General features: G+C 46.1%; 1 protein-coding gene across 6 annotated transcripts in view; it reads right to left on the bottom strand.

The window, feature by feature from the left end:
• Positions 1-8,189: 8,189 nt before the first annotated feature.
• Positions 8,190-23,363, bottom strand: part of Afg1l (AFG1 like ATPase) — a 164,638-nt gene continuing 149,464 nt past the window's right edge. For 5 of the 6 annotated variants that reach the window (XM_034524248.2, XM_076917232.1, XM_076917234.1 and 2 more), the window contains 3 exons: positions 14,474-14,614; positions 11,601-11,714; positions 8,190-9,185 (listed from right to left, as the gene is read on the bottom strand). In XM_034524248.2, coding sequence (XP_034380139.1) covers positions 9,060-9,185; positions 11,601-11,714; positions 14,474-14,614 — 381 coding nt within the window. In that variant the 3' untranslated portion in view covers positions 8,190-9,059. The remainder of the gene's footprint in view (positions 9,186-11,600; positions 11,715-14,473; positions 14,615-23,363) is intronic. The other variant, XM_076917230.1, reaches the window with a different exon arrangement.

The raw sequence follows: 23,363 nt of genomic DNA, 5'->3' as shown, positions 1-23,363 counted from the left end.
ACTTTTCCAGAAGCTCCATGGTGTGTGTATGTGTGTGTGACATTACACACGATTGCATCCTAGTGTGCTTTCTATGGCTGTGATAGACACCATGGCCTAAAGCAACCTGGGGTTTAGTTCACCTTACAGTTATAATAGAGCATGAAAGGAAGCCAAGACAGGAAGCAGGAACTGAAGCCGAGACCGCGAAGGAACACCGCTTACCTTTCATAGCGCAGTCTGCCATCTTACACAACCCAGTAGCATCTGTCCATCTGCCCAGGGATGGTACCGTCCACAGTGGGCGGGGTCCTCCCCCGTCAATCATTAATAATAAAATGCCTCTGCAGACTTGCCTACAGACCAAGCTAATGGAGGCATTTTATGAATAGAGGGTTTTCTTCTTCTTCTTCTTCTTTTTTTTTTTTTTAATTGAAATATAAACTCCTGGATGCTGGGCAGCGGTGGCGCACACCTTTAATCCCAGCACTTGGGAGGCAGAGGCAGGCGGATTTCTGAGTTCGAGGCCAGCCTGGTCTACAGAGTGAGTTCTAGGACAGCCAGGGCTACACAGAAAAACCCTGTCTCGAAAAACCAAAATAAATAAATAAATAAATAAATAAATAAATAAATAACTCCTGGATGACTGCAGCTTATATTGAGTTCACCCTCCCAATCCCCCTACCATCTCACCCGCAACAGCACAGGTTGGCACGTGACAGGACTCCAAGTCAGACAAACAGGGGAACAGTGCTGTAGTTCTCAGTCATTTTAGAGACAGCCAAGCAAGGAGCATGAGAGCTGAGGGCATAGCCCCTCCCCCAGAGATGGGGTTTAAGCTTGCCCAAGGGAGGGAGCTCCGCAGCAGCTACATGAGGGTCCGATATCGGGACCACACTCCACTCTGGAAATGATTGCGGGTCTCAAAAGACTTTGGAGACAGGAGCTGGGAGACAGGGGTGGATGGGGATCACCCTGTTAGAAATGAAAGCAAATATTATCCAGATGTGATGCCACACATCTGTAATCTCAGCCCTCAGAAGGCTGAGGCAAGAGGAGCAGAAGTTTGATGTCAGGTCGAACTAAACAATACATTTTAAATAATATTTACGTAAACCATACTTATGTTTTTAAAGAGGATAAGCACTCCTCCTACTACTTAGCACACTGTGGGCGAACACAGGGCAGGGCAGAAAACCGTCGTGTTCTGCAAACCACAAGGCTGGCTTGTTGTTAGCATGGGTGAAGAAGCAAGGGAGGAGTCCCTGCCTCCTGGAGGGAGAGACACAGGCACGCGAAGGTACCAACGAGGCTTTGAGACGGCCATTTGTGACCTGGCATCAAGACCTTTGAGCACAGCAGTGGTTGGCGATCCCTTGGCAATGCTCCTCATTTAGGGGCTCAGAGTCAAGGAGCCCAGGCTGCAGTTTGGCTGCATCGTCACCAGACAGTCTCATCCTGACGAGCATTAAAGAACATGGGTGCTGGGCTCCCCCTCTGTGGGGGAAACCTGATTCTCTGGAGGTGGCCCGGCCTGGGAACAAGCAGCTTAGAGAGTTCCCAACTGGAATTTCTAGACTTTTCCCTGTCAGTTCACCCATCGACCACAAGATGGTGCCCTCGTCACGGGAAATGGCTAAAACCTATCAGCCGAGCAACAGTTTCTGTATTCAGTGGATTTCAGGCCATCCCCCAGCATCTCAGCCAAAGCTGAGTTACAATAGTCATGGATGGAATATTTCAGAGCAGGATTGTTAGCCCATTACCCAGTCAAGCCTCTACCATCTTGCTATTGCTCTCTTCAGAACAGTCTTCAGAAGTAAAATTGAAGTGAAGGGTCACACAGTAAAAACCAGTACAAGAGTTTCCTGGTTCTAGAAGAATCCAGACCACCTAAGGTCACGTAGGTCACAGTCAGTGCTGGGGAAGACCTCCCAGGGTCGACAGACATCCGCTTGCTGCTGCGAGCTTAAGTCCTGGGGTTCCTCCCCAGCATGAGGACGGACTCGAAGCCAGACATACCCAAACGCTGGCTTTGGAGATTCGGCCTTACTCACTCACTTGAGGTTTTTTTTTTTTTTTCACTTCGCATGGAGAGGTTGTGGGTGTGAATTTTACAGGCCAGGAAATGAAGCATGTAGAAGTTAGTGTCTGAATCCTTTCATGTGTCTTAGCACCTCGGCTCTGGTTTTGTCGTTTTTCTGGCCTTAGTTTCCCTGTCTGTAAAATGGGGGTAACAGCACGTGTATCTCAGAGGACAGTCACAAGAATCAAAAGAGTTAGTTTATGAAGAACTTGGGATACTTTATGCGCCGTGTGACCCTTGAATACGAGCATATCCAGTTACTTCCGTTACTTTACATGCAAAGGTTGTTTTAAAATCCCAGCTGGTTTTCAATTTCTAGTATTCTCACACTTGTAAGGAAGAGCAGAGCAAGTTGGGAAGGCAAGAGGCGTCAGGAGTATTAAAGCATTGCCTTTGGATTATTATATAAAGCCCTACAGAGAACGATGCATACATGTGATCTAACTGTACTGTGGCCTCAGAAATGGGTGACAATTATGTAAGTCCCACGTTGTCTATCTCATGTCTGTCACCAGCAAATAACATGGACAAGAGGGATGCAATAGGGCTTTCTAAAAACAGCTCACCTGTTTCTTCCCATTTACTATCTGTCAAGTCTGGAAACCGGAAGTGAATTAGGAGCATGCAGGGCCGGGCACTTCTGGACTCCAGCCTCCTGGTCTGGGGTCTGGGAGCAGAGCCTTAGTCTGCAGCAGCACTTGCTTGGATTCCATCTCCTAAGGTATGTACGTACGCACGTACGCACACACGTGCCAAGCACTTCCGGCAAGCCCATGAGCTTCGGGCTGTTCTGCAACCCCAGGGAAAACACTGGCAAGCTGAAAGCGTCACAGACCACAGCCGGAAGAGAGGCTAGAGCGAGGCTTTCCGGTGTGGGATTGTTACATGCCACAGGTCAGGATTATGGGCAGAGTACCCTAACTTGAAGTTCAAACCCTGAGCTGCGCCACCAGCTGGAGCTTTTGGTTTGCTGACTGACATTGTCAAGTGGAAAATTCCATGCCTGCCCTCACGTGGCAGATCATGGTCAAAATGTGGGCATGGGGGCTGGGCAGTTAAGATGCTCTCCTCGAGGACCCAGGTTCAGTTCCCAGCACCCACATGACAGCTTGCAACCATCCATACCTCCAGTTCTAGGGGGATCTGATTCCTTCTTCTGGCCTTTGAAAGTTCTAGGCATGCACAACACATGGTGCTGATGTACATGCAGGAAAAACATCCATGTGTGTAGGCAGCTGACCCGACAGACCTGATGGCTGGAAGGCACCGCAGGTCTGTCAGCTTGAAAAGCGGAGGCGCCGCCTCCGACTCAAAGCAGTTGCCCGTTTTTTCTCTCGGTGCCACTGACTAAAAGCGGCTGCGGCTGCCAGCCGAGAGAAGCAGTGCCCCAGCCTCAAAGCGGCTGACAGGCTGACATTCGCCCGTCAGCCGCTCTGAGGTGACGATCCAAGATGGTGGCTACTCAGGCTCTCAGGTAGAACTATCAGTGCACTTAGGAACTTGACTCCAGCCCCTCCCAAACGGGCATGCAAATGAGGTACAACTAGGGTACCACGAACCTGGCCAATCACCCCCGCCCGGGCGGGGTATGCTAATGAGTATGCTAATGAGTCATTGCAAATTGACCAATCGGACACCTCCATGTGCTTTGCCACGCCCAGGGCTGGGGGTATATAAGCAGCCCGTTCTGGGCATTCGAGTCAGTCTCTCCCAGAAAGCTAAAAGAGCGCTTCCAATAAAGGCTGTTGAGAAGAATCCGGTTTGTCGCGTCTTCCTTGCTGGCAAGTGGGGTGCAACACATGTGTAAATATAATATAAAAATATAATGAATATATTTAAAATGCAGGTACACTAGAAATGCCATGAAAAATTATTATTGTATACATAGAAAGGTTTATGTGGCCTTTAATCCCAGCACTTGGGAGGCAGAGGCAGGTGGATTTCTGAGTTCGAGGCCAGCCTGGTCTACAGAGTGAGTTCCAGGATAGCCAGGGCTACACAGAGAAACCCTGTCTCGAAGGTTTATGTGAAACTTAATTGATTTTCTGTTTAAGTTGTAGTCCCATTCCAAAGATATCTCATTATAAATATGCAAATACCCTAAATCTAAGAAACACTCAGTGTTGAGACCCTTCTGGTCCTGAGCATCTGAGTGGTTGCTGAAGGATTCCCAACCACTGTTTTCCTATGGTCTGGCTGCCATGTTGTTTTCTGGTTTTCTCTTCTTCTTGCCTGCTGTTTTGTGAGACAGACCCTGGGAAGAGAACAGGTTGACGAGGGATCATTTCCAGCACGTGTGAACTCCATGCTCCTGATACAGAAGCAGAACCCTCACGAGGGCCTTCCAGCCCTCCTGTCTGAACCTAACTCCTAACTGAGACAGCCCCTTCCACCACCGCTTCCTCCACAGGCCTAAGGGGCTGGGAGTCTGGAGGGACAGGAGGGACAGGAGGAGGTGTGCACCCTGCAGTAATATAGGCAGAGCCTTGCGGTACAGTTCAACCTACAGACATAGTGTTCTTAAAAGCTGTCAAACTCTTGAGTAGCAGAATGACAAGCCACCTACACTGGGAGTTGACATCATGTCACTGATCTGTGAAGAATGAAATCGTATTCCAAACAACTGGCCTCGGGCATGAGGGTGATCTGGCTGTGTTAGCTGCCACATGCTGATGGCTAGGTTGATTTGGCTGACATGGCTGGGTAGGTAGGTGTCCCCTGCTTTTTCCCTTTCAGTCCATGTGTCCTTCCTGGAGCTTTTCCCTGTGACGACAACCTTCTCCAACAGGGGCCCACCTTGCTGTCCAGTGTGCACGGACTGCTGAGTCTTCCTGCAGAAATCTCTAGACAAGCTTTTACGTCTCCAGACCTGGACCTTGAACAAAAACTGGAGTGTGGGCACTGTGCCACCAATACCACACACTTGGGGACAGTTCCTTTTTCTGTCAGTCCTCTGTCCATCCGTCTATCCATCCACACTGTCTTTTTATTAAATGTAAAAAAAAAAAATGTGAAAAGCAAAAGCTAAGCTTTAGCACTGGGGCATGGCTGAGTGGCAGAGCCTTGCCTGGCATGGGAGGCCTTGGGTTGAGAGCCCAGCATGGCACACAGAAGCACACATAGAGACACATACACACACAGATACACTGAGACACACAGACACACAGAGAGATACAGAGATACAGAGACATATGTACAAACACACACAGAGATACACTGAGACATACAGACACACACAGATACACCGAGACACACAGATACATAGACACCCATACAGACACACAGTTACACTGAGACACACAGATACATAGACACCCATACAGACACACAGTTACACTGAGACACACAGATACATAGACAACCGTACAGACACACAGATACACTGAGACACACAGACACACAGACACACAGATACATAGACACCCATACAGACACACAGATACACTGAGACACACAAACACACAGACACACAGATACATAGACACCCATACAGACACACAGATACACTGAGACACACACACAGAGATACACAAAAATACAGAGACACATATACAAACACATACAGAAACAATGAGACACACAGAGATATACAGAGATACAGAGACACAGAGATACTCACAAAGACACCACACACAGACACACACAGATAGACACATGCACGCATGCGCGCGCGCGCGCGCGCACACACACACACACACACACACACGATTTAAACGTGAAGTTAAGCTGTTTCTACTTGAGCTCAGAACAGCAGCTATACTATTAGTGCATGGGTACTCACCACAAGTCATGATCAAACAGGGTTCTGTTTATAAGCTGGGTAAAATGACATGAATTTGTCATTTGACCTCACTCTCCTAAGCCTTAGTTTCCTGATCTGTGATTCTCTTTACAGGTCTACTTTTAAAACCGAGATAACTGATCTAGTATTAACTTGGGATATAGTGAATTCTTTTCTTTAAAAGGTGTGTGTGTGTGTATACATGTGTATACACATGTGTGTATATGTATGAATATATGTGTGTATGTATGTGTGTATGTATGTATGTACATGTGTGTATGTATGTATGTATGTGTGTGGATGTATGTACATGTGTGTATGTATGTGTGCATGTATGTACATGTGTGCATGTATGTGTGCATGTATGTACATGTGTGTATGTATGCATATACATGTGTGCATGTATGTGTGTATGCATGTACATGTGTGTATGTATGTATATACATGTGTGTATGTATATATACACATGTGTGTATGTGTATATGTGTACATGTGTGTATTATATATGTGTATGTATGTATATACATGTGTGTATGTGTGTATATACATGTGTGTATGTGTATGTATGTATATACATGTGTGTATGTATGCATGTATGTGTGTATGTGTATGTACATGTGTGTGTACGTGTGTGTGTATGTGTGTATGCATGTATGCATGTACATGTGTGTGCAGGTGCCCTTGGAAGCTAGAAGAAAGCAGACTTACATACTGCGGGTGCTGAGAGCCAATCAGGTCTTCTGCAAGAGCAGGACACACTCCAAGCCACTCAGCATCTCTCCAGCTCAGAAACCTTGTGTCTCTTCATTTATTCTCTTTAGAACTTGGTGTCTTACTTCAGCAAAAATATCTTTCAGGTAGTGATATAGTTCAGTAATGGTGCACTTGCCTAGCGTGGGGGAAGCCCTGAGTTTTGTAGCCAGAATCACAAAAATCCATCTGCCCACCTATCCACCAACCCATCCATCCACCCATCCATCTGCCCATCTACCTATCTGTCCATCCATCCATCCATCCATCCACCCACCCATCCATCCATCTGCCCATCCACCCATCTATCTGTCCATCCATCCATCCATCCATCCATCCATTCCACTCACCTATACATACATACATACATACATACATACATACATACATACATATACATACATACACATATACATACATCTGAATGAATATGCACACAGCTACACCGCGTTTAACTCTCAGAAGCCCTAGTTCAGACTTTTCCAGTGCTTGGCTAGTCTGCTCATCTATCTGCTTGACATAAAAGAGTTAATATCCAAAATAAAATGATGTGCACAGATCATTAAATGAAAAATAGCCTCACAGAATGTATTTACACTGACATGAGCCATACAGTTGACTACTCTCCCAAACGGTTGATTTTTGTATCATTTGAGGGAGGGACATAGTTTTTCTTTTCTGAAGAGGAATTAAGTCTTTAAAATTATTTTTATTATGTGTGTGTGTGTGGTAAGTACGGGCATGGGTGTGACAGTCAGGACAACACTGAGAAACTGGTTCTCCCCTTCAGCTATGGGTTCTGGGGATTGAACCCACATTGTCATGGTTGTGCAGCAAGCTCTTTTGTCCACTGAGTCTTCTCACTGGCCCAGAATTTAAGATTCTCTTTTTCTTTTAAAAACAAAACTTAAAAAAAAAAATTATGTGTATGTATGTTTGTCTGTGTGGGTACGTGAGCATGTGCATATGTATGTATGTATGTATGTAGTATGTATGTTTGTCTGTGTGGGTACATGAGCATGTGCATATGTATGTGTATATGTTTGTCTATGTGGGTACATGAGCATGTGCATATGTATGTATGTATGTATGTATGTTTGTCTGTGTGGGTACATGAGCATGTGCATATGTATGTATGTTTGTCTATGTGGGTACATGAGCATGGGCATATGTATGTATGTATGTATGTTTGTCTGTGTGGGTACATGAGCATGTGCACATGTATGTATGTATGTTTGTCTGTGTGGGTACATGAGCATGGGCATATGTATGTATGTATGTAGTATGTTTGTCTATGTGGGTACATGAGCATGAGCATGTGCATATGTATGCATGTTTGTCTGTGTGGGCACATGAGTATGTATGCCCCTGGAGGCTAGAAGAAGGCATCAGATCCCTTGGAGTTAGAGTCGCAGGTTGGTTTGGGCCACCCATCATGGGTAGGAATTGAACTCTGGTCCTGTGCACGATCAGCAAGCATTCTTAGCTACCAAGTCATCGCTCCAGCCCTTTAAAAATAACTGCAACCCAGTTTCCTTTGGTGATAAAACTCAGCAAAGATGGATTTTACTTAAATGAATCAGACACAGTCAATGAAGGAGAATTCAGCTTTTATTTACAGAAGATTTGTCAAGTGTCCTTTCCAGTTTCCTATGAGGCCCAACTCTGCGACTCAGGATCAAGGACACAGAGTAGACACTGTTGTGCAAGCAGATGCTGGTCAACAGAGTGGGAACCTCAGGTGATGGGGGTGGTCCACGCTGCTGTGGGTGTGGGTGTGGCTCCTCCAGCCTTGGTCAGTCATGATCCTGGTACCTGCCCCACCTTGGCTGTCTGTCAGAGGGGAGACCTGCCTATTAGCTGAAATTTTCCACTTGCTCCTTACATGATGGTTTTGTAACCCATCAGGGATCAGGTATTGCCTGCCAACCTAGACCAACGGGTTAGACACAGGTTCTCTCTAGCTCAGTGGAAACCTCAAAGCCATTCATAACCAACCAACAAACAGAAATACAGAGGCCAACGTAAAATGCTTTTCCCTTCAGTGTATGTTCAGAAAGCTTTCTTTGTTTTAACCTGAAAAGTAAGATTCTTCCTGCTTCTTATAGCAAATGTATTTCTGAGGTGTGACTACCGTGCAGCCGAAGCCTGGGGATGCACAGATATCCTGCGTTCTCCGCCTGTTTGGACCATAGTGACTCAGCCAGGTGCCAACACGTCAGGCTCTGCAGTAATCTTCAAGTGATGACTCCACCTTATGATGCAAAAATAGGTCCAAATAAACTCGGACCTACAAAGGAGAGACTTCTTCAGTGTGCCCGTCCACTGCCTCAGACGCAGCAGTCAGGGCAAAGTGCACAGCTGCTGAGGAAGTGAGCCCGTCACCTCTCACAGTGACGCAGTGACAGCTCACTGTCTGCAACCTTAACCGGTCACCTTTTTTTATTCTTGTGAAAGTGACAGTTACTTCCTGCTTCTGTCCCCTTCAATCCAGTACTGTTCAGTCTGCATCTCTGTGAGCCGGGAAATGGTGCGCTGAAAAGCGAAGATTTCCTCCTCCCCAGTAAACATGGAGAGCCCCGCGGAGTCCTGTGAGCAGAACAGACAGACAGAGCCAGCCCTGAGAAAACGGTTACTCTGAAGGAAGACTTGCAGAAACAAATCTCAGTTTAAAGAAACCTGCAGCCCTATTGATTTAGATAATATACTTTTCCATAGACAACCTCTCAAATGAGACTAAAGTGTCAACTGATTTAAACCAATAGATAATTAACAGGAAGAAAAAAGGAAAAGTATCAGATCAAAGCCAAGTACAGAAGGTTTTGCTCAGAATGGAAGTTCACTGCAAACCCTATTAAAGGAACATGCTAGAAAGAAATCTCTCTCCAAGGGCAGCCAATAGCAAAATGATAATTTTGCCAGGCACAATACCATAGGCTAAGACAGGAAGATTGTAAGTTCAAAACAACACTCTGTCTTACCCTACACCACCCCCCAGGGAGGGAGGGGGAGAGGGGGAGGGGGAGGGGAAGGGGAAGAAGGGGAGGATGAGAGGGAGAGGGGAAGGGGGAGAGGAAGAAGGGGAGGGGGAGAGGAAGAAGGGGAGGGGGAGAGGGGAAGGGGGAGGGGAAAGGGGAAGGGGAAGAGAAAGGGGGAGAGAGAGAGAGAGAGAGAGAGAGAGAGAGAGAGAGAGCTAAGCAGTTCTAATACTTCAGGAAGCTCCTGAGTTCAATCCTTAAGGAGCCCTTCTAGACTGAGAGACTGAGAGGTTCTGTAGTTCCTGGCCCCAGAGAATCTGTCTGCAATCCCACTTTGTAAAGAGCAGAGAGCTGCTTTGGTCCTCAGTTAGGGCATTTGGTATCTGCTGAGGGGTGTGCGGGGGAGCCTTTCACTGTAAGGCCAGTCAGCACCCTTAGGACTGGGAATATCAACATGGTGTGTGGTCAGGAGGACACCTTCGGGTTTTCCTGTCTCTCCTTGGGGGTTTGCTCTTGAGTTCTTTCAGAGAAAATCTCGATACTCCTAAGCCCATCTTCCCCACTGGGTCCCCGTGACTCTAGGACTCTGACGTCACATTCCCTGACTTGTCCATGATGGCCTGAGTTCACCTGGGCCCATGTTTGAACCCTGACTCTTGCAAAAATGTTAAGAGCCTCCGCTGAGAAACTAATTTGACTGACTAGCCCCTCAGGTACATTCCTTGAATCAACAAGGGCAACGTATGTAAAATAGGCCTGCACTTTGAGAGGCAACCTAACCTTGCTTTGGCTCCCACGCGGGGGTTTAAACAGGTAATCCTACACCACTGTAGTCCAGATGTTTGTGTCTTCCAAAATGTTCATGTTGAAACCTTAGACCTCAAAGGAGCAACGTGATGTGTCAGAGCCTTGGGGCTCTGTTGATTAGGTCTTGAGAGTCCGCAAGAACAGCAATGTCTACACAAAAGAAGACCCAGGATGGTCCTTCCTTCCTTCCTTCCTTCCTCTCTCCCTCCCTCCCTCCCTCCCTCCTTCTGCCATGTGAGGCATATGACAAATTAAGTTGACCTCAGACTGAGAACTGTGAGAAACAGCTTCCATGTTGGAGAAGCCGTAGATGTTACGGTATTTTGCTACAGTGGCCTGAAGAGTTGGACACCCAAAGCAATCAGGTTTTCAAAGTTTGCCCTAAGGATGAACAATGTCTATTCATGTTGACAAGAATTTACTGCTGGGCCCAGGAGAATGCTGTCTGGAAGAATGCTGTCCGGAAGAATACTGTCCCCATTCTTGGGGTCAAATGATGGCAATTACATTTTTTTTTGAGACTTAATTATTTTTATTTTACACGTATAGGTGTCTTGTCTGCATGTGTTCTATGCAGCATGTACATGGGGCACACATGGAAGCCGAAAAACTGCATCAGACCCCCTAGAACCTGTCAGCAGCCATGTGGGGGGCTGGGAATCAAACCCAGGTCCCCTAGAAGAGCAGTCAGTGTTCTCTGAACCACTGAGCCATCTCTCCAGCCCCTGTACTGACAGTTAAACTTTTGACTAATAGGTCAATGGTTTCATAGCTGATCAATATACCCCCTAATGCTTTCACAGAAAAAGGGAATCCTTCTGATTGGCCTGGGATAAATCCAGAGTTCAAACCCCAGAAAAACCCAGACCATCTCAGTCTGCTTGCTACAGAGTATGCCTGAGCCGGGCACCCAGAGGTGCTCTAAGTGTCTCCTTGATGAAAAGTCTGGGACTAAAGCATGGATTTCTTTTTTAAGCTGGGACTTTCTAGGTTCTCTATGGGACTCTGTTCCTGCTATGTGAGAATGAAGCAAAGGCTTACACAATCAATGGGGGCTCCAAGATGAGACTCTCTCAATGTGCTGAAATTGAGACAGAACTGGCCTGACAGCATCGCTCAACGGTATAACTATATTTGCATCCCTTCTGCGAAATGTGGCGTGCATCAAACTCTAAACCCTTGAGCCGGTTTATAGTAAGATGAAGTTAGCATCACCTACCTGACTCAGCCCCAAGTCGTCCATCAGTATTCTGCTTTGGTCCGACTCACTGTCGTGATGCTGATGCAGAAACAAGCTTTCGATAGGCGCTGCGGCACAGCAGATTAAACGCACCTGAGCCAGGAAGAGTGGAGGTTGGGCTGTGCTCACAAGATAAAACCTGTCTGTCACAGCTTGGCCTCTGCTTTTACAATGTCTGTGTTTTTTCCTAGTCGTTTGGAACAACATCACGTAACTTGCCAGTGCAATTCCACACAGCTTAGACCACACTGTGAAGCAGACAGTAGGGGCTTTATACAGGGAAGCCCAGGCCTGTGGCAGTCTCAGTCCAGGTCCTACTCCGGTGGACTTCCTTTATCTCTCTGGTTTGGATGTCCATAGCCCCTCCAAAGCTCATGTTGAAAATCTCCCAATACAGGAGTAGTAAGAGGTGGGACCATTGGGGTCATGATGGTTCCACAAAGGTCTGCCTGAACCCCTTTCTCTGTTTAATATTTATTTTCAATTATGTGTGCCTGTGTGTGGGTGTGCGCAAGTGTGCCTGCGGAGCTCAGAAGAGGGTGTGGGGTCCCTGGAGCTGGAGTTAGAGGCAGTTGTAAGTGCCCAACGTGGGTTTGGGTTCTCTGGAAGGGCTGTACTCATCCTGAGCCATGGAGCCATCTCCCCAGATGTTTTTTTCTATTAGCATAATGCTGGGCACTCTTCAAAGAGAACTACATCTGCTTCCTCCACATCAATGTCTCAGTATTAGGAGAGTGGGCAGACGCCATCACAGCTTGAAAACAGTTTATGTCTTTTAGATGTTTTATGTCCATTAGTTTATCATACTTGCTCTTTGTGTCATTTTGTTCTTTCAGGTAGATGTAGCTCAGGCTATCCCCCAACCCATTCTATTCCTGCCTGTTCCTCCCACACACCAGGATTACAGGCATGTACACCACGCCCAGCTCCAAAACACACCCCTCCGAATGTTTGTGAACCCGGATTTGTTGTGAGCCTTTCAAAAATCATCTTTCAAGTAAATAACCAATGCTTTAAAACAACATGTTGGCTTCAGGGACCTGCATTCCCGTTTTATTTTAATAAATCTTTCAATCACAATTGGCACTTTTTTCATTACTTAAATGGATATGTCCTATTTCACAAATCTCCATGAATACATTCTAGAATAATGTCTGCTTAACGCTCTCAATTTCTGAAATAAGATAATTCTGGGCATACTTTAAAAGTGAATAAAATCTCTAAACATGTGGTTTGGTTAGAATAAATGTCGGCAGTGTTTGAGTGTTCTGGCATGTTCTATCACACACTGCCAGGTAAAGCTTTTGTTCCTTTAAATAATGAGAAGCCAGGAGACGACCGGGCACTGGGGAACAGATTTTCTTTGAGGCATTTCCAACTTGAACATGAACCATGTGTGTCCTTACCCTCTATTCCAACGCCACCTCCACTATTTTCCTCAGGAAGCCTTTACCCTTTGAAAACCACCGATACCCTCCAGTCTGGCGGACTGCACCTGGTGGGTGGGGATCCACCATTAGCGCAGGGCAGCACCTCACGTTGATAAGCCTGGTGCCCCAGCTCCCTGATGTCACTGCCTGTGTCTCCTGCCCCCGATGTCACTGTCTTCATCTCCTGACCCCTCCTCATGTGGCTTTTGCTGCATGCGGACGGACAGCAGGCTTTCGTGAGCTGCTGCACCAGAGTCTGCAGGCTGCCTTTCGTGCTTAGCTGCCCTTGTCCTTGGCTACTCCTCCTGCCCTGTGCAGCCAGCCCTTCATCCCCTGGACATTTATAAGGAACACATAAACATGGCCGCCAGGCCCCATGTCTGGTATTCGTTAGGTAGGGTGGAGATGGAGCAGCTCTGGAGTCTGGATTTTAAGTAGCCATGATGTTTCTGATGCAACCACAGAAGACTTCCCTGGGCCTCTCTCAACTATTCCTGGACACCAAGGCTCACAGACCTCTTTCTGTGTGGTCATCCTGAACTAGTAATGGAACATGATCTCCACAGACATGAACTTGATGTTGCTTGGGCCCTGGGCCCTGGGCCCTGGGCTCCGGGATGGCGACCACCGTGTCTCAGTTGCCTCTGTCTTTCAGCTCAGCATCTTGCTCAGGATCAGAGATGAATGAATGGGTAAGTGAAGCATTAAACTCTCCCAGCTTCAGCTCCTTCCTCCTTCCCTACAAAACCTCCTCAGTTTTAGAATTACTGCTTAATTCTGAGCAAAGACTACAGAGGGAGATCTGAGTGGTTTTTAAAAAAAAAATGCTTAAACTATTTTTACTGTAGGTATCTTCTTTTGGGTGCATACACTATGAAGAGGGGCTCACCTGGATTGTAACCTGCTACCCTTCTTCCTCACAAAATCATGCAAGTATCATTATTACCCTTCACTTCTATAAAAGGCGCCTGAATCTCAGAGGCTGCGCTCAGTCTCCAGGACAGACAGCCTGGTGCCAGGGTCTGCTCCTTAACCACTAGGCTATATTGCCTTTTGTGGGCAGGCAATGGCTTGGCACTGCTTGGCTAAGACACAGAGATTAAAAACAGAACACCACGATGTCGCTTGCTGGTTAGCTCCTGGGCAGCACTGGGGGATCACAGGGAGCATTTCCATAAGGTAAAGGGTCATTCTTCATTCTCCGTCTGACGTGTGAGCACCGAGCACTCGGTCTGACATGCGCAATCTCCTTGTGGGATAATGAGACACGGATGTCGCACAAAGCAACTTGCAACGGTGCTTGACACTACTGCAGTAAGTAACGGAGCAGTGAAGGAGTCGGTACATCTGGGATTACAGCCCAGGCCGTCTGACTTCACAGCCCACAATGCATAGCTCTGTGAACATGGCGTCCACCCTTACCTTGGAGTCATAGAAGTTATCGATGAGAGTGATGAATCTTCGTGCTTGCGTCCTCTTTGCCAGTGAAAACTGTGGAATGTTTCGAATGATTACCGTATCAAAGTTCTTGGATAATTCCAAATAGTCACTTGCTCCAAGTGGCTGTAATTAAAACAGAGAGAAGAGAGCCGTGGTCACCTTTAGAGTCATTTAATTGGAAAGCGTGTTACAGAGGGATTTAGATGGTATCTTTAGGGTGACTAGACCCAATGAGGCAGTTTTTGAAGGTCAGGTAAGGACACAGACATGTACATAACACATGGTAGGGACCCTCCCCTTCCTCAGTCTTCCCTGATTGTAGTTTCCATCCCTAGACCTTGTGTTCAACCCCGGCTGAAGCTCCAGTACTCTCTAGCCTTGGGAGAGTTCCAGGCTTTGAGTGGGGGAATTTCTGGTTTAACCCTGATATCTTCCAAGGGCCCCTCCTGCTGAGAAGAGCTAACTGTGTCTGCCTTGCATACTACTTATAACTGAGCACTGGGGGTACATTATGTGGTCTTTCTGTTCCTCAGCTGTGTAGAAAATGGCCATTCATTTCTGCCTCACAGAATGATGAGGTCTAGGTGAAATGACACCTAGCACAGCAACTGGAGCCTGCCTCCGAGTCTAAGCCATTGTTTGTTGTTTTTGAGAAAAGCATCTATGTATTCTAGGCTGGCTGGGAACTCACTGTCTAGCTCAGGCTGTCTTGGGACTCACAGTCATCCTCCTGCCTCAGCCTCCAGAGTATGGAGGCATGCATCCCTCCAGCAGGCTTGGCCATTTTCGTGATTACTATTTTGAACTCAAGTGATTCAGCTGAGGCCAAGTGAGCCCAGTATGTAGACGTGTCATTCCCAATAGGAACTAACTAATTTGCTTTACCCAATGTCTGCACCCCCAAACCATAGGACAACTTCGTGCATTAGCCTGACACTGGAGTCACAGCAGGGACCCTGGGGGCCCATGGAATCACCACTCAGGGAAAACAGTGCTCAGAAGGTAGAGGGAAGGCCAAACGGTGTGCTAGAGAAGAGAGAATGGCCTTCATAGACCCACTGCTCCAAAGCCACACTACTCCTTTGAAATCAGTTAGGGTCGTCTCACCTTCTGTAAATCAGAAAACATACGCAAAAAAAAAAAAAAAAAAAAAATGTAAAGCCTCATGTTTGGTATGTGGTTCTTATAATTAAGCTGGCACGTTGTACGTGGGTGTGAGGTTTTTATCAAACCAAACACGATCTGCCAAAAGCAACTAGAAACAAGAGCCGAGCTCACTGGGCTAGCTCACAAAGTGCACACCTTTGTCAGTAGGTCCCGTGTTTGCCATCATATTAGACTCTATCTCAATAAAACCTCAAAGAATGAAAACAGGCCAGATATGGCAGTGCACGGCTTTAAGATTCTAGTACTGAGAGGCAGAGAGAGGTGAATCTCTATTAAGTTCAAGGACAGCCTGGTCTACATAGTAAGTTCCAGGATAGACACGGACACATACAGAGACCCTGTCTCAAAAAACAACAACAACAAAAAAAAGGAAACAAAAAAGATTTTTAATTGGTAAATATTTTACACAGCGGCTTTGTTGTTTAAATGTCTACAACGTAACACTCAAAGGAAAATTGAGGACTGAGTCCGGTGAGCTACACACGTGCTTATTAATTAGAAGTGTTATGTTTCATCTGCCAAAGCAAGCGAGAGGTTGGAGATGCTGGCCCCGATCCCTGCGGTCAGGCAGCCTTGAACAGATTGCTCTGAAGTTTGGTTTCTTCACCAGTAAAGGAGATTCTATCCAGCAGGTTTGTCCTGAGGACTCAACGTCTTGACTACCGAGTGAATGCTTGGGAAATGCTGGTCGCTTACAGATCCACGGAAGAGGGCACATGCGACACTCCTTAGCGTGGCACAGTCAGTGCACAGCTATGACCCAGTAACAATTCAGTAATCCTTTCATGAGGTCATAGGTCAGGTAGCCTCAGTGAGTGAACAGCTGTACTGAACCAGTCTGTCCTCCAGGAAAAGACACTGCCGCCTCCCGCTCTTCCTACCATGCTCCACATGGCCGCTGCCCATGAAGTCATATATAGGTGACAAACAGCTTCTGTACCAGACCTTATCCTCACTGCATGGCCAGGGGAGGAACCCAGGCATCTACTGTGTTCACCCTAACTTGGTACATAGGATGTAGCAAGTGCTTGATATTTATGAAATGAATCAGTACAGAGATATACTGATAACATGCAAGCCTGCCAGGGGAGAAGGCCAGTTCCTTCTTTTGAACTCATTGGTTTCCAAACACACACACACACACACACACACACACACACACACACACACACACACACCAGAATTCACTATGTAGCTCTGGCAGTTTGAAATTTGCTCAGTCAATCAGGCTGGCCTCAAACTCACAGAGAACCATCTGTTTCTGCCTCCCGGGTGCTGGGATTAAAGGTGTGCACCAGGCCTAGCCACTGTTTTTCATATATAACATTCAGAATCAGATGTTTTCACTGAGCCACACATTGCATATAGTGCTGCAAGCCACACAAATGGTATCACTTTTAATGCACGCCAGCCATCATGGAGACTATAGGAGACTATAGACAGATAATGCTGCCCGCAAGCCTTTGCTTTCTGGGGTTCAGTGTTTAAAATCTTCAGAACCATTCAATGTATTAATTAAAAAATATTTTAGACAATTACAAGTTAAAATACCTGACATGTTTTTGGAGAAATGAAGGATGCCCATGTAGGGTGGTCCAAGCATGAAAACAGCCTCAGGTGTTCTTGCACGCTTGTCTATACCAGCATGGATTGTGATTATCCAGCTAGCTTCTTAAGATATGAGGTGAAGGATTACCCGGGTTTGTAATCCAGGGCCATTAGAAAGAGGCGTAAGACAGTTACAAGTTCTAAGCATAGGTCTCAACACCTAAGGATTTTGCATACCTAGGTCTACTGCTGCAGAGAACACAGAAAGGCTAATTATCTTGACAAGAACGCACCCTGGACCAGCATAAAGCTGGCAGGTCCCCAAACAGACAAGAGTCCAACTCGGATCAGCAAAACTGCAGATGCCAAAGCTAGTCCAACAGAGATCAAAAGAACATCCCAGCTGACCAGGACACGAGGGCAGGAATAAATGCTTATTGTTGTAATCCACTGAGTTTGGGGTGATTTATTATGCAGCAGTAGCTAAGGAGACATTCTCACTAGAGAGAGCTACTACAGAATTCTATGTTCTCATTATCAATAACAAGTTCAGCACATGTAGAAAAATACGATCTAGATTTTTTGGTTCTATGTTACTGGTAAAAAGATGTAAAAATATATTCTGTGATTTACGTGATGCCACTTACTCCAGTATTGATTTAAAATTTTATGCCATAGTATACATTTTATTTCCAGAAATAAAGCTTATGACTTACTACACACAGGAGTCAGGTAAAACAGTTAGAAAATTACGTAGCATCCTAACAGGATGCAAGAAGACTTGGGAATGACTGACTCGAAGCGCAGAGTCACAAGGAAAGAATGGATTGACGTGAAGAGGGCGTTGGGGAAGATCAGAAATGACTGGAACACAAGCGAGGCATTTTAATGTGGGGTATGAATGTGGGGTTTGAACGGACAATTCACAGAATGAGAAATCTACATACAGTGTAAGGGCTACGAGACAAGTGAAGAAGGTCCATAATCACCAAAGAAGGATGAAATGACCTCGACAGGTCATGGCTCACATGCTGGTCTTGTAAAAGAAAGTAAACAGCTCCCCCATGTGGGCAGGCCTGTGACCCCTGAGGACTAAGTTCATTCACTTGTTCCAGAAATCAACACGTCAGACTTTTACATGGCATAAACTTGGTCCAGCTAATTCTAGAAAACAGAAGCACAAAGTAATTGAGACCCAACAAAAGGATCTGTGCGCACAGGGACACTTGGAGCTGTGTGTGCAAAGGGACACTTGGAGCTGCGTGTGCACAGGGACACTTGGAGCTGTGTGCACAGGACACTTGGAGCTGCGTGTGCACAGGACACTTGGAGCTGTGTGTGCACAGGGACACTTGGAGCTGTGAGCACAGGGACACTTGGAGCTGTGTGTGCACAGGGACACTTGGAGCTGTGAGCACAGGGACACTTGGAGCTGTGTGTGCACAGGACACTTGGAGCTGTGTAACTCCTTGACATCTGATGGGAGAAGTGAGCTACTGGGAGACATGCAGATGGGTTGTTGCCAACAACAATGGTGTTCATAAAAAAATATTTTACAATATGAAAAGACACTTATGAGAAACATCTGAATGAAAGAAGCACAATGCAAGTTCATAATTGTGTTAAGATGTGTGTTTCGCCCAAACTATTTAAGTAGGAAAGGGACCAGCTGTTACCTGCAAACATACTAAGAACTGTGTTTGAAGAGCTTCATTAAAAAAAATCTTCATTTTACAAAAGAAGTGAAATGCATTATGACAAAAGCAAATAAAACAGAGTGGTGACGTTAAGCAATGCTAATATCTTTACTAACTCCTATTTATAATTTAACACTGCATATGAGGTGTGTGTGTGTGTGTGTGTGTGTGTGTGTGTGTATACACGTGCATGCTCAGCATGCTCACATGCACGTGCATGATGTGTCTGAGTAGCCATGCAGAAGTCAGAAGACAGCTCTGGGCTTGGTCCTTCTCCTTTCACCTTTACACGGTTCCAGAGATTAGACTTGGGCTTGCAGGCTCACACGAGTGCCAGGCTCACACGAGTGCCTTCACCTGTAGTGTCTTCACCTGCTGCTCCTCACATCTTCAGCTACCTTAGTCCCCCACATATTCTCCAATACTAATGTAAAGTCTGAGTGTAAAATATCCAGCACAAATGCAAACACAATCGCACACCACATGATGATGGTTTTGGTCAGTGGTGGGTCATATACAGCAGGGGTCCATGAAATCATAAAGCAGCTGAGACTTCCCTATATCTTAGTAGCTTTCCATACCCCTTCCACATTTACACACAACACTTGCTCCTGTGTTTCAAGCGTCTTTGGTATGTGTTCAGTGCAGGTTGGTAGCTCAGGAACAAGAGATTCTCCACTGAGCCTATGCTTTCGTGAGCACATTCTATGGTGTTCGCTTGACAAAACTGCTCACTGAACATTTCTCAGAACCCATACTGACATTAAGGAGTGTGGGACTGCACTGAAAAACTTGAAAGGTTATAAATCTCTTCAGGTTTGCCATGGCCACCTTTAACATATCACTGTACAAGACTGGGAGGCTCGGAGGGCCACTGCTATCTTACCTCCTTCAGTCCCCAGCAGAAAGGAGCAGAAGCTTGCACTGGAAGTAAGTCACAAACATAAGACTTCCTCCAGCTGTGCCTGTCGGAGGCGCAGGTCGACAGTCTCAGCATTTGGGCAGTACAGGCGAGGGGATGGGGGGGTTCAAAGTCATTCTTTGATACTTAGTAGGTTTGAGGTCAGCCTGGGTTAGGTGAGACCCTGTCTAAAAATAATACACAGACAAAAGACTTCTAAATTAACTACAACTTTGGATGAGGAACAATATTAAATCCTCTAAGAACTGTGAAGGCACACTGACCTTCTGACCAGAGTAACATAAAACTGACCAGCATGGTGTCAGGGCAGCTGCAGATACCTGTGCTTTTATTTTATTTTGCAGTAGCTTATCCTCCTGTGTAAGTACGCTGCAGCATAGGATACTTCCTGAAACCATAACTGATATTGTGAATGCATGCAGTGTGCCCTATGAATAATTAGAGCCCATGATTACTTCTGAGTACTAACTGGCACTTCACTTAGTAGTATCCTTGAATATGTTATTCAAGTAGCATTATCTACATCGAGTTCTTCTGATAGATAATGATGACATTCTCTGTCTTTCTACCTGAACAATTAAAAAGTTTAATAGTCTTTGATGCGGCTGGTTATCTGGATAATTTTCGAGACAGGAACAATTAAAATCCACTTATTCGATGGTTTGCGCATTCCCCACTATTGTCTCAAACTCTTTGTTTCTGTGGAAACCTGATGGAAACTTAAGGAACTTTAAATCTATAATGAGTTTGCAAAGAGCGTTTGTTTTCCTTAATTACCGGGAGTATACAGCTGCATCACACGTAGCAGTTTCTCTGGCAAACTTTGAGGAATAAAGAGCTCGCTTGCTGGCATCTTTCTCCCGTGTGAGGAATAGCACAGCTGTCTGTTTTGGTTTTGACCCTGGTGCCAGGAGTGGGGATTTTCTCCGTGCCCCACCCCCAGTGCTGCCCCTGCCCTACAGTAAGCTCCGCCCCCTGCCCCTGCCCTACAGTAAGCAGCCAGCGGTCCACTTCTTCATCCACACAGGAGCTGTCGGCTTGAGGGTCTTTCTCCTGGCCTTACTATAAAGCGTATTCTGCTCAAGTGGGATGATTATCGTGTCAAGCCCTGTCTGGATTATACCGTCCTTCCAGTCAGTCTCCATCCATTTGGCCTTTTCTTTATAAATCCCTCGCAGCGGTACTGGAGAGCATCTCATTAAACAAGTATGCACGGCATCTTGCTTTGTTTACAAGAGGAATGGCCATACCTCAGTTCATAAAACACTCCAGAAAGAATGTTTGATGGGAGTTAGAGTGAACGACCTTCTCAAAACAAACCAAAAAAATCACGAGTTGACATTATTAAACAACGCATAGCTGTCAAATTCCACATCTAATTAGAAAACAGAGCACTGAAATCAATTAGTAAAGTATTTCCCCAAGAGTCGGATGAGAGAAATCTCAGGAATACGAGATCATAAGACCCAGCAAGGGAATACTTTACCACGGCTAGGACATTGCAACAACGCTTAGGGATTCTCTCCAAAGGTGTTCTTGGGAGAGCTGAGAAAAACTCTTCCTCCTTTGTGAGCGTCATTTCAAGGTTGGGAGGCAAGTTCTGTCTAAGTCTGCCAGATCTAGCCCCTACTAGTGCTTAATGCAGGACTCCTGGGTGTCATGTTCCAACAGTCAGCCTGTAGAAACATAAGCCTCCCATCCCTGAACAAGCCTTGTGCAATACAGAACTCTCCAGTTTCTGCAGGAGCCTAATTTCTGGAGATTCTGGGACTGACAACCCACTCACGGCACAAGTCACACCAGGAAGCTCCACCAAGAGCCTCCCATGCGACAAGCATGCTTAGTTGGGTCCTGGAAGTACTTCCGGCTTAGCGGAGGAAGAGAGAGTAGCAAGTTCCGGTGGTTGGTGGAAAGCAGTCGGCTTACACAGACAGTGGTGGGCAGGGAAAGAAGATGCCGTGCTGTCAGGAGGCATTGGAAGAAGAGGAAGAAGGGGCTGGAGAGATGACTCAGCAAAGAGCGCTTGCACCCAGGGACCCGAGTGCAGATGTCAGTGCTCACATGAAGCAGCTCACAGCCATCTGTTAACTCCAGCTCCAGGGGATCTGACGCCCCCTACTGGCCTTCAATGGGAACACACACACATACAACATATATTCACATAAACAACACATAAATAAAATAATCGTTTAAAAAGGACTATGAAGAAATAGGAAACCATTATCACTAGACTCATAATTACAAATAAGAATCACCGAATAGAAACACCAGTACAAACCAAGATAACACATCAAACCCGCAGAAGCAGCTCCATGGGGTGGGTTCTAGGAACAACCTGGGATCGAGTACATCAGACTACAGTTCCTTAAGCAGTCAGCTGACCAGGATAGGGTATCAGGTGCTTCATAGACATCTAACATGTTTGGAAACATAAGAAGCTGGGTTCATCTATAGTACAGATTGAAGATGGCGGATGGCTCAGTGTGGCTCATAGACAGTCACTCGGGCACTCAAACACATCTACAGTAAGAACGCTCTGCCTGGATAGTTCATAAACTGACAGGATTTTCAGCTATGGTTTCAGTGAGGAGGCAGCCTGCATGCAGTTCATGATAAGCACGCCACCTCTTCTGCTTGTGAGACGGGTCAGTAAGGGCCTTCTCAGATGCTGGCTAGGCTAAGCATGGTCTGGAGGCGACCCCTACTGGGAAGTGGCATGGCCTCCCCACACTCTCCAGCTAGCTCTTAGGTTTACAGTTAAGGTGTTCTCTCTCGGTTTGTTAGAAGCCACCAGAAGACTTTGAACTACTAGATTCTGTTCCTCCTGGCTCCCTTGTTCTTCAGACCAACACCCTTCAGCAAACCAGGTTCTGGAAAAATGGGAATAAGTTAAACGAGTTGACCAGTGTACCCTGCGCAGGGTTTTATGTGTCCCCCACATCAGGAACACAAAGAACAAGTCTTAGGTTGGTTTTCTTTTTCCCAGAGACATACCACCTATGTATGTGATTGCTTCGGTGATTATCCTGGTGTGGAGGGATTTGAGAGTGTGGGATGTGGTTACAGAGATAACTCTAGGGCCTGGTATGCTTCCACCTCCAAGTCTCAACCTAGGTCTCACTGGCTAGAACCATTGTGTTTGTTTTTACTGATGAACCGGGCAGAGTGGGGAATCACCGGCACACTCTTGCAAGCACTCTACTACTGTGTAACGACTCCAGGTTAATCTCCTTAAGGGCCATGGTCTAAAGGCAGTTGAACACGACCCTCGGCTGTGAAACGCATTGAGTTACCTCTTTAAAACAATAAAGGACTAGCTCGCCATGTAAGCCAACTAGCTCTCTGAAAAATACGAATCTGGATATTAGCAACTGAGCAGATGCTACAAAAAAAACAACAACAACAACAAAAAAAAAACAAAAAAAAAACCCAAAAAACCCAACAACAACAACAACAAAAAAACATATTGGCAAGGGAAAGAAAACCAGTCTAAGTGTGCTTGAGTTATTTCATAAACTCGGTTATTAAAATAACCCTA

Source organism: Arvicanthis niloticus, chromosome 20 (genome assembly GCF_011762505.2).
Source record: "Arvicanthis niloticus isolate mArvNil1 chromosome 20, mArvNil1.pat.X, whole genome shotgun sequence".
Classification (NCBI taxonomy): domain Eukaryota; kingdom Metazoa; phylum Chordata; class Mammalia; order Rodentia; family Muridae; genus Arvicanthis; species Arvicanthis niloticus.
Note: the sequence above shows the minus strand (reverse complement) of the source record. Positions and strands in the feature narration are given on the sequence as shown.